We start from the raw sequence: 14689 nt of genomic DNA on the forward strand, positions 1-14689 counted from the left end.
TACATTCTTCATACTCATATGTTCAGTACCTGGCAGAGCACCCAGAACACAGTAACTTGCTTGTTTGATTCCCTGCTGCAAAAGGAGTCATGACATCTGAGCCACCTAAAAGCGCCATCTTCCACTGCATTTCTCCCTGTCCTTCTTTATGCATAGTCATTAAAGTCATTTTTCATGATTTTCTTGCATCACTCTCATTTCTCTCCCCAATTTTTGCTCAACTTCTCTTACTTGATTTTCAAAATTCTTTTTGAGCTCTTCCATGGCCTGAGACCAATTTATATTTTTCTTGGAGGCTTTAAATGGAGGAGCTTTGACTTTGTTTTTTTCTGTTTACATGCTTTGATCTTCCTCATCACCAAAGTAAGATTTTATAGTGTGATTCTTTTTCTGGTTTTTGCTCATTTTCCCAGCCATTTACTCGACTTCTGCGCTCTCTGTTTTCAGTTCTCTGTTTTCAGTGGGAGTGGGGGGTATACTGTCAGCCATTTGATCTCCCTACAATCTATGGGCCTAGAGCTCCGGAAACAGTCACTGTCTCTGCCCCTGCTGCTGCTGTGGCTGCTGAGGGTTGCTCTGCCTCCTCCCCCCTCTGCCATCCTGGGGCTGGACCATGCCACTCATCCATACTGGTCCCATGGGCTTTTTCCACAGACCTTCCAATTTGTCCTTGGCATTTTGGGGTCCTGAAGTCTGGAAACTGCCTCCCCAAGGCCTGGTCAGGTCCTGTCTGTGCCTGTGTGGCCCACGCTGGACTGCCCCCTGTGTGGTGTGATAGACACTTTCTGACAACTTCCAGGCTATCTTGGGCTGAATCCATCATTCTGTGGATTCTGGAGCTCCAGAATTTGTTTAGAGCTATTTTTTTACAGATATTTGGCTGTGATTGGCGCTCCACTATCTTGGCTCCACCTCCCCACCCATATACCCACTCAGTCATTAAAGCCCTTGAGGTCACCAGACATAGCATTCATGAGGTTCTGAGTCCTCTGTGGGCTTCACTCTCTCATCTTCTGCCCAATGACTGTGGGTGTTTGGGATGCAAAGCTCCCCAGGGTCAGAAGGTCTCTTTGCTGGCATTTGGTACCCCATGGTGACAAGTGTCCCAGGAAGAGTCAGGAGACTCTCAGGCTTGGTCTGGGGAAATAGATGCTGCCTGTCACTAAGAGCAACTTCAAGGCCTTTCCAATGTGGTGGAACTTGATGACACAGCCTTCAAGGACCCCCCAGGGGCCTTGGAGCAGGGCTGTTACCAAATTTGTCAGAAATAAAGTCATCTCATCCCAGTTATAGCTGTACTGGAACTCCCAGGGCAGGCGTCCAGGGGTCAGCCAGCATCTTTGATCAAGACCACTGTGAGAGGAATGATGATGAAGTGGTCACGTGATCCTGGGCCAGTCACCTGTGAATCTTGCTGGGACGAAGTGTCTTCCTCTGAAAGGGAGGAGCTGCCCAGGATGGTCACAAGAAGTCCCTTTGTGCTCTGCATCCATAAGGGAAGGACCTTCCCTTTCTCCCCTTATCCCTCCCTGTTCTCTCTTTGGAGTCAAGTCATACAAATAAGACAGACTAACTACAAACTTTAAGATTTACAGAGCACATCACAAACCTCATCCCACTAGATCCTCACAACAATCATGTAAGATCAGAACTGTTGTTATTTCCATTTTACAGATGAGGGAACTGATGCAAACAGAGATGCACTGACTGGGCCCGGGGTCATAGGTCAGATGTGAGTCTTCCTGCCTCCAGGTCCTGCCATGGGAGCCTTGGCCAGGCAAGGTAGCCAGGCCTCTCGCCTTGGAGGCTGCTCTGCCATCTAGAGAGTCTTCCCGACCAAGGACTGTGGCCTGAGAAGCTTTCTGAGGAGGGCAGAGGCCAAGCTGGGAGGGCCGGATGCAGTTGTTCAGGCTGCTAACAGCTTCACTCTGTGGATAATTCCTCTGAGAGGTACTCCAAACCACATCAAGCCTGTCCAGTTACATAATCCTGAGTTGTTTAACAACACTTGTACCTGATCTGTCTTGGTTTGGCTGCTGCTGGGAGCCAAGTGTACATGCTTGGCTTCCCCTTAAGACAATTCCTCGTCTTGTTCCAGCTGTTGTCTAACAGGTTGATAGTCCTGGTATCTACAGGGGTCTGCTTCCAAGAAGCTCCAGGGGGCCAGGAACAAGCTTCCCTCTGACTCTCCATGAAGGCTGCTCATGTCCATGGCCCAAAATTGAGCCCTTTGCCCAGTCATGCTTGAATAGGCTGCTGCAGAGCTATGCCATGTTCACACTGTTAGGGGAAGCCCAAGCTGTAGCAAGGGCAGCTCCCTGAAGAGGAGGTGGAGGACTCAGTTTCCTCTTCTGTCCAAAGGGCACAGAAAACTTGATCCCCTGGCCCAAGGTGTTCTGACATCCCTGCTTCTTCTGTTGACCCAGAGCTCAGGCACAGTGGGCCAAGTGAGACAAGGTGCTGCTGCTGCCATAGAAAATATTCACCTTCCCATGCCAGGGGGACTGGCCCTCAAGCTGTAGACCCCTACGGGAAGCCTTTCCCACTTGAACGCCTCAGACACAAGCTCAGACTCCACACATCCAAACACCTTTTCCTTTTCCATACTTGCTGATTTCTGCCAAAGGCACTGTCTCAACACCACACTCTCCCTCAGCCCCCAAACCCAATCAGTCATCCCAGCTCATTGCTTCTCCCTTCACAGCACCACAGGCACCCATGTCCTTCCCCCCATCCTCATGGTCAGCAGGGTATTAGGCTCCACATGGCCACTCACCTCGATTTATGCTAAACACTTCTTCCAGCCTTTCTCCATCCCAGAACATTTCCTATGGAGCTGCCAAAGAGCATTTCCTCCCAGGTAGATCTGATCATATCACTTCCCTAGTTTGCCCAAGATAGCCTCAAGCCACCCTTCCAGTCTCATTTGCCACTCTGATTAATCCAAAATGGCTTTCTCTTCATCTTGAACCCATAGTAACCTCCATGTTAGGAACACACACCTTCTACACTTCCCCAAGTCCTTTAAGACACAGCTGGGATATCTTCTTCTGCATGAACCCTTCTCCTGGAATGCTCAGGCCCTCTTGCCATGGGGTAGGGCTAAGGGGAAGTCAGAGGCTTGTGTTTGTGCACAGTGCCAGAGTGTATGCTGGTGGATCAATTGACTGATTAACAAATGCTCACAGAACCAACAAATTAGAAAAGGGTTAACTAGCCCTTTTGTGAATCTCTCCTCTGGTAAATGTTGCCTTTCATTACCACCACCATCACCCTGCCCCCAATAAAGGAAAGGAAAGGGAAAAACCACCGTCTTTTCTGTTCTCATACTCATTCACCAAACAAAGCAAAACATCAAACCCACATCAAGGCCCACTGATCAAAAAGGAGATCAAAAAGGAAAGAAAAAAAAGGACAAACATTCCACATAAAGTTCAGCTGGTTTCTGTTTGGAAACAACAACCCCGGATCCCACTCACCACAATAAAATTGCCCCCACAATGGTGGCTTTGGAAGGTTCCCATGGCAACAATGACTCTCTTCTTATCCTGCATCTGGGGGTCAGGCTGGTGAGCCAGGGATCTGTCACCTTGTGGAAGCGGGCAGCTTTGCCTCCAACTGCTGGCTGGTCACCACCTCCAGGGGGCAGCTCATCAACAGTAATACTCTGCCCCATTGCCTCCTCCACACAGACCCTCCACCTCTATGCTTACTGGCTTCACCTGTGCACAAGCCCCATCCTGACTGAGTCTTCCCCCACACACCCCAGTTAAGGGGGCCAAGAGTTCATGGTAGGGGGTTGATTTGACTGCCAAGATCTTTGAGGTCTTGGAATCTCTGCTGGCAATCTCGATATGGCCAAGAACTCATGAAGGAGCCCCAAATTTGTGTCCACACCCACTAGCCAATCCTAAAATTCCCAACCTGCGACAGTGATCTGGGCCCTGGAATGTCTTAGGTCCCTTCACTTCATAGACTTTATGGAAGAAGGAATGCCAACCAAAGAATGTACATTGGCATCTTCCTCTGCTACCTCCACCCCCACAGATGCCCCAGAGTTCTCAGGTCTCTGCTGGCACAGAAAGCAGGCTCTGAGAAGAAGGCCTTAGCAGCTCACCAAAGTGGCAAAGTGAACTTAAGTCTAGCCAGAAACTGGAGGTCTGCCACTTAGGCCTCACTACCAGAAGCTTGGTTACAGTCCTGACTCTTGGGTACTTTAGTAAAGGACCTATCATGTGGAAAGTACTGGCTTTGGGGTCCAAGGACCTGGGTTCAGATCCTGGTTCTGCCCCTTTCTATCTTACCTCCTATTTTCCCATCTATGAAATGAACAAATTCTACTAGATTTTTCTCTAAGACTCATTCTCAATCTATGATCCTATGGAATGGCAGTAGAGTGGCCATTTTTCACTTATTCAGTTAATAAACGTTTCCTAAGAGTCTAATAAACAAGGAACTATTCAGCAGGGGAGACTAGAAATCCTACATGGGCAATGCACAGATGAGTCAGACCCACCCCCACCAACGAAGAACCCACACAGGCCTTGCCCTCAGCCAATAAGGATACAGGGATTGTTGTCATCGATGCTGCAGTTGTCCAGAATCAGGGGAATGCCATCCAGTTCATACACCTAAGCAGAGAGGCAGACCGACAGACATATAGAACAACGTATTGTTAACAATCATTCCAGGAATGTTGAAACTTTAAACCCAAAATGGAAATAGTTTTGATTCTTTTCTGTGAATCTGATGCCTGGTATTGTCCATATGACAGGGACTATGTACGTAGTGGACATTTTCATGAAATTTAACAATTGACAAATGACATGGAAAGGAATTAACCATTTCCTAATTTCAGACTGAAATCCCATTCGCTATGATGAGGAGAAGAGGCAGACAGACTCCATGAACACATTTCCAACTGGGTTGACTCTAAGCCCGTGGGGATACAGGGGCAAGTCTGAATTCTCTATATCAGGAGCTGAAGATAATAGTTGAAAAGTTCTTCCTGAGCCTTTGCCTCTTTACAGCTAGGGTCTAACCTAACTGTAGGCGCTACCAAAAGAGGCTGGTGGCTTCAGGGGTTCATCAACCTCCCACCCTCAAGGAGGCTGCCACCCAGACAAAGCGGCAACAACAAAAGAATTGGTGAGAATCAGCCCAGATGGGGAAGACCCACAACAACTCAATCTCAGCCCTGAAGGCCTGGAGGACCTTGGGGCAGCCCATGGCCTGTTCTGGGAGGTCTACTCTGTTTCTGCTACTTTTGTATCATTTGCCTGGATGAAAGCAGACATGGCTGGCTTGTCAAACAGCCAGATACTTCAAAGAAGAGTGGGAAAACAGACAGAGTGGGAAAAAAGGATGGAAAATTCTAGACACAGAAAGATCTTGACAGGCTGAAATGACAAATGAGATGAGATGTGAGCCATGAGGGACAAATGCAAAGTTCTGTACTTCTGTCCAAGACACCCACTTGGCAAAGGGGATAGGGGGACTGGCTAAATGACAGCCCCTGAAAAGATATCCCAGTGTTCCTCCTGGACCACTAGGTCACTATGGTCTGCCAAAAGAGAGAATACTGCAACTGCATCGAGTGGGACTGCCCCTCCAAACCTCCTCTAAAAGGGGACATTTCATTCAGGCCACCACCCTTTAAGAAAGAATGGGATGAATGAGGACATATTTAGCATAGGCTGACTAAGACAGTAAAGGACCCAGATCCACTGAAAAGCCTGCGTTGATGCTGAGCCTGGCTCTTGTCCACACCATGGTCACATTCCAGGTGTGACTTTGAGTTTGGATCTCTGCCTCCCATCTTTACAGGGAGGATGTCTGTGATTCTCAATTCTGTCAAGCAAATGCTGCAGGTACCAATGTAATCAAGGTGGGCACTGGCCAGCATAGCAGATGGATTACTCAGCAGAGCAGGGCCAGGAACATAAGCCTTGGGACTCCCAGGACTCCGCTTGTACTCTCCTTTACCATCTATGTTCCCAGCATAGCCAGATCTGAGTCTGCACAGCTCAGGTCACAAGCCTGTTCTTTTTGCATTAAGAGAACATTTACTGCTCTTCAGAAAACATTTTGTTCTTTTTTTTTTTTTTACAAACAAAAAAATGAAATAACCAAGTTTTAAACTCTATCAAAAAAGGAAAAAACCTTTTACTCCTTGAAATTTCAGATTTCTGGTATGTAAAAATGGGTAGAATTTTCTTTGCAAGCAAATTGAGTCAACACTTTGCAATTTGAGATTTCAGCAGGTGGCAGTAACTGAGGGATGCCTGGCAGTGGTGGCTAGGACAGGGTTGTGGCTTCCCTGAGGGCATGCTCACATGGAGAATGTTCAAGAAAACAACTGCCTTAGAAAGAAACTTGGAAAGAAATCCTGGACTCGAAGATGGTCAGAGATGGGGGAGGAGGGGGAGAGAGCCCCTCATTAAGCCCCTCCTTTCAGAAGAAGAAGCCAGCACTCTGAGAAGGAATGATATGACTCCTGGGCTGGGCTCACAGTCCGGACAAAGCCAGGGTAGGCTGGTCAACAATCAGAGCAACTAAGTCGTGGTGACAGGCAGTGACTCTGTAAAGACCCAAGGCCCACAGGTGGGGCCACAAAGACATGATTCTGAGGAGGGGTCTCCAGGCTGTATTAGGGGCTCAGGACCCACAACAAAGGGGAAGCAGCCTCAGGACCAGGAAGCATGGCCCCTGACCAAGCCCCAAGGTTGAGCAGTTTGGTGCAGTTCTCTCACCTGGGCAGAGAATCACAGGACCTGAGCCGGGCAAGACCTTACCAACTGAGGCCTTAGGACCCCTGCTCCTGTCTCTGTCTCCTTTTCCCTGAGCTTCAATCTTCCTCCCTTAGGGGGCCTCCCCTGCAGGCCAGAGCAGCCAGTGGAGGTAGAGGGACCATCAATGGAAAAAAACACTTAGATGCTCCTTCTGTTCACACATCATAAAACAAATGAGTTGTTTGTTTCTTTGCCTAACAAGCTGAGAATTGATTATGGGCCCACAACAAATGAGTCACGGGTTGTACTGCATATGAAGGAATAAACTCTGTCAACACTTTTATAACAGCAGCTCACAGGCAAGTTTCAACAGGTGGACATGGACCCCCTGAGCGGACTGCTAATGCACTAACGCACTGGTGGGCTCACTCCTCTGTCCAATGGAAGGGCTAGCCCAGGAGGTCACTCCCAGCTTTTTGGATGCCACAGGCCTGGTCTAATGTCACAGCCTGGGCTGACCTACATATACACTGCCTCAGGGTTGGACTTGAACTCACCCTCTGCTTGGGGGGGATTTGATTCTCCAGCTGACTAGTCAATGAAGACACTGCCAGAAAGAAGAAAGAATAACGGATAGCAAAGAGCACCCAGTGCCCTGCACAAAAACAGGCTTTAGAAATGATTGCTGAATGTTGTTAAAGGCAGCTCTTCAGAGGAGTCATGATGGCCCATGACTACCACAAAATCACGTCATACCCATTCTAGGTGGGAGCTGAGACTCTAAGTCATTCCTTTTAGCAGAGGGAGAAACTGAGGCAGAGGGGGTATTCCCTTCTGTCAGCCAAATATCCACATTACCACAGATGCCTGAAGAATGAAGGAAATGTCTTGTATCAAACAAAGGGAGAGCTCTCTGATATTCCCTGTGCTGGGACCTTCATACCCTGGACAATCCCCACTCCTCAAGAGGCAGGCACTGGGGTTCATTTTGTTTTTGCATCCCCAGAACCTTGCACAGAGCAGCTGTCTCCTGCCCAGGCTCAAAACTCTGGGCCCTCTGCCTGGATTCTCATTCATGCTGAATGAACTGGCATCCAGCACTTGGAGATGTGGCACGCTTTGGACCTCCTTTTGGATCAGGGCACCACTGGCATCAGCCTCATTCCACCCTAGGTGGGGAGGGCATCTGAGGGGTAGAGCCCAGGATGGCACTGCCCTCAATGCTACCTGTTTACCATAAGGTGAATCACAGAATCAGCAAAAACCTTTGTTTTCTGAAAATTCCCCACCAATGCTACTTTGCATCTGCCTGGTCCTTTCTTTCAGGGCACTAACCAAGCAAACCATGCTATGCCCAGTGAATGGTTTAAGGGGAAGATGAACATCTGACATTTTAAGGTAAAGCCAAGAGAAAGTGGAAGCCAAGAAGTTTGGGCACCCGCAGCCTGAGAATGCATCGTTTCCACGGCCTGGACAGGGAGAACTCCAAGCCATGAGGGGCAGCTGCAAGAAAAACAAAGCTGTCGGGCCGGCTGCTTGGCACAGCTGTGCTAACACTCAGAGCTCTCTTTACAAGAAAAACAACTCACAAACTCTGCATTCCACCTCCGAGCCTCGGGGTGGGATTCCCTTCTGGATGCACCATCCTCGGTCACATTTCAGAGCTTGAACGAACAGGGTCCTGTCAAATCCAGGCTCTTGCAGCTGAACCTGTGCTCTGAGTCTCTTTGTGCACTACCAGTCCCTTGCTGCCAGACAGCCACATTGCCTGGACTAACTCAGGGAGAGGGGGAAAGGGTGAGGGGGAAGGGAGGCGGGGCCGAGCACAGCCCACAGTGTTGTCTCTAAAGTAAGCCTTCTGTCTGTGCAGGGAGAGCTCCGAGGAAAAGGAGGGGGGTGGGGGTGGGAGAGCAGTGTCAGCAGTGGGAGGGTGAGGGTCCTCAGGACTCTGCTGAAGACAAAGTCAGTGAAGAGGTCCATGCCAAGTTCTGAGGAAGATACTCAAAGAAAGTGTCTCTGCCCTCTAGGGGCACAAATACAATTAATAAGAATAAAGTGTGTTGAGTCTTTGAGAAGGCACAGAGCATCCTGAGTGATTAATGACAGGGCCTTGTCATGGTGGAAGACATGACAGCAGGGAAGGAAGCACTATCCAGAGTGGGGCAGGTCCCTCCTACAGCCTGATGCAGCCCAGGGAGGAGAGTACTGAGCAGCCCTGGGGTGACATGTGGCTGGGAATGAGAGTGGGCAATGGGCAGTTAAAATGGAACTGGGAAATGCTCACCACAATCAATCATGGAAAACAGGATGTTTTATGTGGCCTGCAGAGATCCTTAGGTGGGGATTAGTGGTCCCCATTTCTATCTGAATCTGACACCACTAGTTAATGACATCTCAAAATCGCCTGCCAGTTAATCAATGTGCATTCAGGAACCGCCCACTGTGTAAAGGGCATTGTGCTAAGCAAAGAGGAGTCCCTACCCTTGGGGAACCTCAGGCTAGTGACTGAGATGACCCACAAAGGACCAGGCACCAACAAGTTATACCTGGGATAAACGGGGTCTCTGCCGGTGATGCTGAAGTAGAGCAGGCTTGTGGCACAACTCGAAAAGGTCTGCCGAAATGTGGCTGGCAGGCACAACCTGGGCACTGGGGATGAGGCCCAATGGGGGAGGTTCAAACCCAGAAAGTCCTCTGCTATAGGGGCTTGAAGCTCCTTCTTACCTTCCCAGCCTTCTCATGTTTTCCTCCTGCCACCCACTACAATCCAGTTATGCTGGACACATCCACAGTCCTCCATCTCCCACTCCTGGCCTCCACATTGGTTGTTTCCCTGCCTAGAGGGTACTGTCCCCTTGTCCCTGCCTTTTCTTTTCCCAGTTTTCTTCAGGGAAGCCTACCTAACTCCTCTAACTACCAGAGTCTTTCCATCTCCTTGCCCGTGTCTTGTATTCCTCCAAGTGATTTAAATGCTGCTCCCTCACAGGCAGACAGTCTCCTCAAGGCAAGGGACTGGTTTCTGCCTTTTTTTGTATTGCACCTGATACACGGTAGCCCCTAAGAAATGCTTGGACGATGACAGTGATGGACTGTACTATGAAGTTTTCATTTTGATTTAGAGATAATAGGATGCTGCTGAGGCTCATTGAGTCAGGGAGGAGGATCAATATGGAAGCTCTAGTGGAGAGAAGGAGTAGCCCAGGACTATTACCAAAGTCCAGTCAGGAGCGGCCACGGATGGGGGGGGCAGTCAAGGGGATGAGCCCAAGGGATGCTGGGGAAGTGGAATGGACAAGACTGGCAACTGAGACAGAGGAAGGGCTGGGAGTGGCTGAGGTGAGGACAAGGAGTCCCACTCTGAGGTCTTATGGGACATGCGGATACTGATGTCCAGCAGTCACCTGGCATGCAAGACTAGCTTGGGAGAGAGCCCAGGGCTAGACAGATAGATCTGGGAATCATCTACCAAGAGTGAGTGACAAAACCCATGTGATCTGGTGAAGTCACCAAGAGGGGATAGGAGAGAAGAGGATGCAGGACCAAGCCTGGAGGCACAGCCTGGGCAGCAGAGGAGGGAGGGAAGATGGAGAGCCAGCAAAGAATAAAATACAGAGATGGAGCCATCAGAGAGGCAAGACAAGAACCAGGTGGAGCCAGGTGACCAGAGTCATAAGGGAGGAGGGAAGAGGGCACAGTGGCATTGAAGAGGGCACAGCTCCTTCACTGTTACTGGAGGAAGGGAGGGAGGGAGAGAAGGAAGGCAAGGAAGGAGGGAGGAAGGAAAGAAAGGAGGGAGGAAGGAAAGGAGGAAGGAAGGAAGGAAGGAAGGAAGGAAGGAAGGAAGGAAGGAAGGAAGGAAGGAAGGAAGGAAGGGAGGGAGGGAGGGAGGGAGGGAGGGAGGGAAGAAGGAAGGAAAAGAGGAAGGAAGGAAGAAAGGAAAGAAGGAGTGAAGGGGGAAGAAGGAAGGAAAAGAGGAAGGGAGGAAGGGAGGGAGGACATCATTGTGTTAAATTGTTTACTTGCTATCCATAAAACATATTTTGAACAGTACTAAAGCATGGAGACCGGCCTGTTCCGAGGCCTCAGCTCCTTCCAAATCCCTACCCCTGGTGACTCATGTCATTCCAAAAGGTGCCTTCAGTGCGACGTACCACGGGGGCCAATGAGGAGACATCGGCACCAAGAACAAAGTCAAAGGAATCCCTTGTGGCAGGGACTCCCTCTGCTTTTCTGCAGCAACCTGCCCCCTGATCAGCTGGCATTGGTTTGGCCCTGCCCCCACCTATGGCAACGACTCCTTCTTGGGGAGGCACCTGGACGACTCTGAGCAGGGGAGCACAAGTTCTTCTTTCATTTTTGCCTCTATCCTTTCAGTAAACCTTTATCAACTCAGAGAAAGCCAGAATAAGAATACAATTAGAGTCTGAGTCAGGCAAGCAATTTTTTTCTACTTTTTTCATAAAATGAGAAAGGTGACTTCACGCATCTCAGAGTGGGACAGAATGGGGAAGGGCACCTCGCTCACGCCCAAGCATCCTCTCCGTAGCATCTTCTCCACATGGAGAGGACCCTGGTGGCGGGGCACTCCCTCCCTGCCTCCCAAGGTGGCTCTGATGGGAAGGAGCTGCTCTTTCTCCCTCAGGGCTGCAATCTCTGCTCCCAGTTCTGCCCCATCAGGAGCATGACCTCCGGGGGAAAGTCAACTTCAAATCTCCATCCTTCCCACAGATCTCAGGCCTGGCCTGCTGCTAACTCGCAAGGACACAGGCAGGTGCATTTGTGAGAGCATGTGCAAACAGAGCCGCCAATGTCGTTCAGCCCAAATCTGTTTTCACAAGAACATCTGACCTGATATTAAGCACCATGATGAGGAGACAATGCAAAGCCTCCCTCTAAGAGATGGGATGGGCACAGGGTTGGCCATTTCTGAGCTCAGCAAGAAAACACCCTCACCCAAACTAAACAGTCACCTGGTTAAGCATGAGGCTAAGCATAGCTGAGTGCATTAATCATCAGACAGGATAATAAAGGAAAATATGCCAACTATCTTCCAACTGTTTACCGCTTCTGTTTTTCTTGGAACAGAAATGCATTTTCTATATTAGATGAACCTGCAAAAAACACATACCTGCTAAAAAAGCTGAACACCTTCTCTGTATCAGGAGCATGAAAACATGGAATATTCCATCATACTGAAAGAATTCTGGGTTCACAAAGGTCCAAGCACCCACCCGACTCCAGCTATGGTAACAGCTGCACAACAGAAACCAAACAGAGCACGCTCTGCTCAGGGGATGAGCTGGCGAAGGGCCCGTCTGCTCGCCTCCTAACAAAGCTGGATGACTTTCGGAGAGGGCACGGCCACTGACCAGGCCTGGAAAGGGCCAGAGCAGCTCTGCCCAGCACAGTGACAAACCAAACCATCCCAAGGAAGTTGTGGGGAGAAAAAGAACCACAGTCAAAACCACACACATCACAGCCCACCTTCAAGGCCCCCAGATACTTTCCTCCTAACATTCTCACAGCATCCCACCTTCCTCTCTCATGTTGGGGTTTACAAAGGGTCTTCATAAGAAGAACTGGGGAGTTACAGATGCTTGTATGCTCAGCAGCCACTAGTGCCAAGCACTGTGCTAAGCGTTTACTAGTGTGGCTCATTTCACAGGGAAACTGAGGCACAGGGAGAGCTTGTATTCACACATTGAGCAAGGGCTGGAGTCACAGTTGCCAGCTTCAAACTTAGCAGGCTTCCTAATAAGCATCACACGACCCATCATACACCATGTTCATGGTGTCGAGATCTTACAAAATGTTTTGAGATATTTTCTCACTTGAGCTGGGGGACCTAAATGGGAGTAGGAAAGAAACTCCCCAATTTTCTAAGTGAGGAAACAGTGTCAGAAGAAGCAAGCTAGATGTTCAGAAATCAGCACCAGCTTTGTAATCAGAAGACCTGCATTAAAATCCTGACTTTGCTCCTTACTAGATGTGTGAATGCGAACGAGGCACTTCATAGTGGCAAATCTCAGTCACCTTCTCTGTAAAACAAGTCGATCTTCAATCCAAAGTACTTGCAGGTGTACATTCTAGAAGCAGCGATTCACAGACCTAAATAATAGCAGAGGTATTCACTACTAGGCCAAGCTAATATAATAACACCAATGATACTCTCAAATGGATTTACTTATTCAGGGCCACATCAAAGCCCGACCAAAATGCAGCACAAAGACAAAGGTCCAGAGCAGAGGCGGACGCTGTCCTCCAGCCTACAAGGGGAGCCAGACTCTGGAGCAGACCTGATGAGGGGGCTGGAGAGCCTGACCAGCCAGGGTGATTCACTAAGTCCACAGCTCCATGTTTGTGCAGAATAAAAACAGCTAAAGACTAACTAAATGTCACCGTTCTCAGGCCCTGCCACGTTTGTGTTTTTCCACCCTGGGTCTTAATGTCTTGCAACATCACGCGCCTGCTGTCCCCTGTGGGGACCATGGAAGCCAACATTGCAGAGGCCGGGATCCCATGGGAAAAAGGGGCCGGGCCCACGAAGGCCCGACTGGCTAGGGAGCTGTCGCATCCCTGCCCCCACCCAGGCTCCAGGCTCACACACAGTTGCCCTGCTCGCGGCTAGATACCGGTGCCAGCTCCCACTTCCTACATCACTGGTGACTCACCTTTTCTGTGCCCAAGGGTTATTTCTGGGGCCTCCTGGGTGCACCCTGCCAACTCTTCAAGCCCTGAGCACCTTAGGGTCAGGGATGGAGAAACGAGATATATGTCAGAGTGGGGCAGGACCCAGACTCAGCCTGCCCCCACCCCCAGCTGGCACCCCAGAAGCACCTCTCAATGCCCTTAGTGGAGACAGTCCCAGGCTTAGAGTCAGGAGACCCACCAGATATGAAGTGACTGGATAAGCTCCTTCCTTAGTCTCCTCAGTCAGGCGAGCAGCATGGGCCTCTGGGAGCCCAGAGAGCCCCTGCCCCCAGCTCTGTGCCCTTCTGGTGATACGGGACTCGAGGGCTTCTGTGATCAAAGCACTCAGCCAAGGGGATCTTTCTGTCCTCTCCCTGGAATGGCTGGTTTTTTGCTTTTTTCAAGTTTTTTCTATTTATTTTATATTTTGCTGGGGCCAATCAGTTCTGGCTGGTGCCCTCATGACACGGCACAGGTCACCAGGTCTTTCCCTCCCAACCATTCTGTGCCCATTTTACAGAGGACACTGATGCATGGAGAAAGTAGACCCTTGCCCCCAGGCACACAGCCGGGAGGTCGATCTGAGCCTCACCTCATCAGTGAGCAGTGGAGTAAAAGTGTTCAAGTCCCAACAAACTCTCTGGACTAGGCAGTTAGTCAGTCAATAGTAGAAAGCCACTGTCTATACTGCCAGGCATGGCCTTGCCCTTGAGGGCTCACAGTCTGATGGGGAGACAAGCTGCGAACTGCATGGATACAGGGCCAAGGGGAGAGGGAAGGTATGGACCGGTTCCTCCTGACCATGGGCAACAGGGGCAGGGAATGGATCTCATCATTTCCATCTGACCCCACTGCTGCAGATGTGCAGATGGACAGCAGGCAGCCCAGGGCTGCTAGTTGAGTGTGAAGTCCATACACACCCCCTCCAGTTGAGCTCAGGGTCAGCTGGCCCCCCAGAACAGAAAGCAGAAAGGACGTCCCCCACATTATGGGGCTAAGCTAACTGCAATCATAAGGCTTCTTATTCACACAGATAACTAAATGTCCCATGGGAAGGAGAGGACAGAGGGGGTGTTGGAAGGCATGAGGCAGAAGAATAACAAGACCCTCAGGGCCTGGAGACCTTGGTCTGCCATGCCCAGCCCACTCTGCTGCTACCTCAAAGCCAAGTGGTTGGGCCAGCAGGTCTCCCCAGGGCCTTCCCCCTCCCCAGGGCTGTGGATCCCAGGGGGACTCCCAGACTAAGTGTCAGCATGCTGGAATTTATC

The 14689-nt window shown here is 50.0% G+C and overlaps 1 protein-coding gene across 1 annotated transcript in view; it reads right to left on the reverse strand.

Annotated features, from left to right (window-relative positions):
• Positions 1-14689, reverse strand: part of ATXN10 (ataxin 10) — an 85910-nt gene that overhangs the window by 12654 nt on the left and 58567 nt on the right. The window contains exon 10 of the mRNA XM_072596606.1: positions 4568-4631. Coding sequence (XP_072452707.1) covers positions 4568-4631 — 64 coding nt within the window. The remainder of the gene's footprint in view (positions 1-4567; positions 4632-14689) is intronic.

Source organism: Notamacropus eugenii, chromosome 3 (genome assembly GCF_028372415.1).
Source record: "Notamacropus eugenii isolate mMacEug1 chromosome 3, mMacEug1.pri_v2, whole genome shotgun sequence".
Classification (NCBI taxonomy): Eukaryota; Metazoa; Chordata; class Mammalia; order Diprotodontia; family Macropodidae; genus Notamacropus; species Notamacropus eugenii.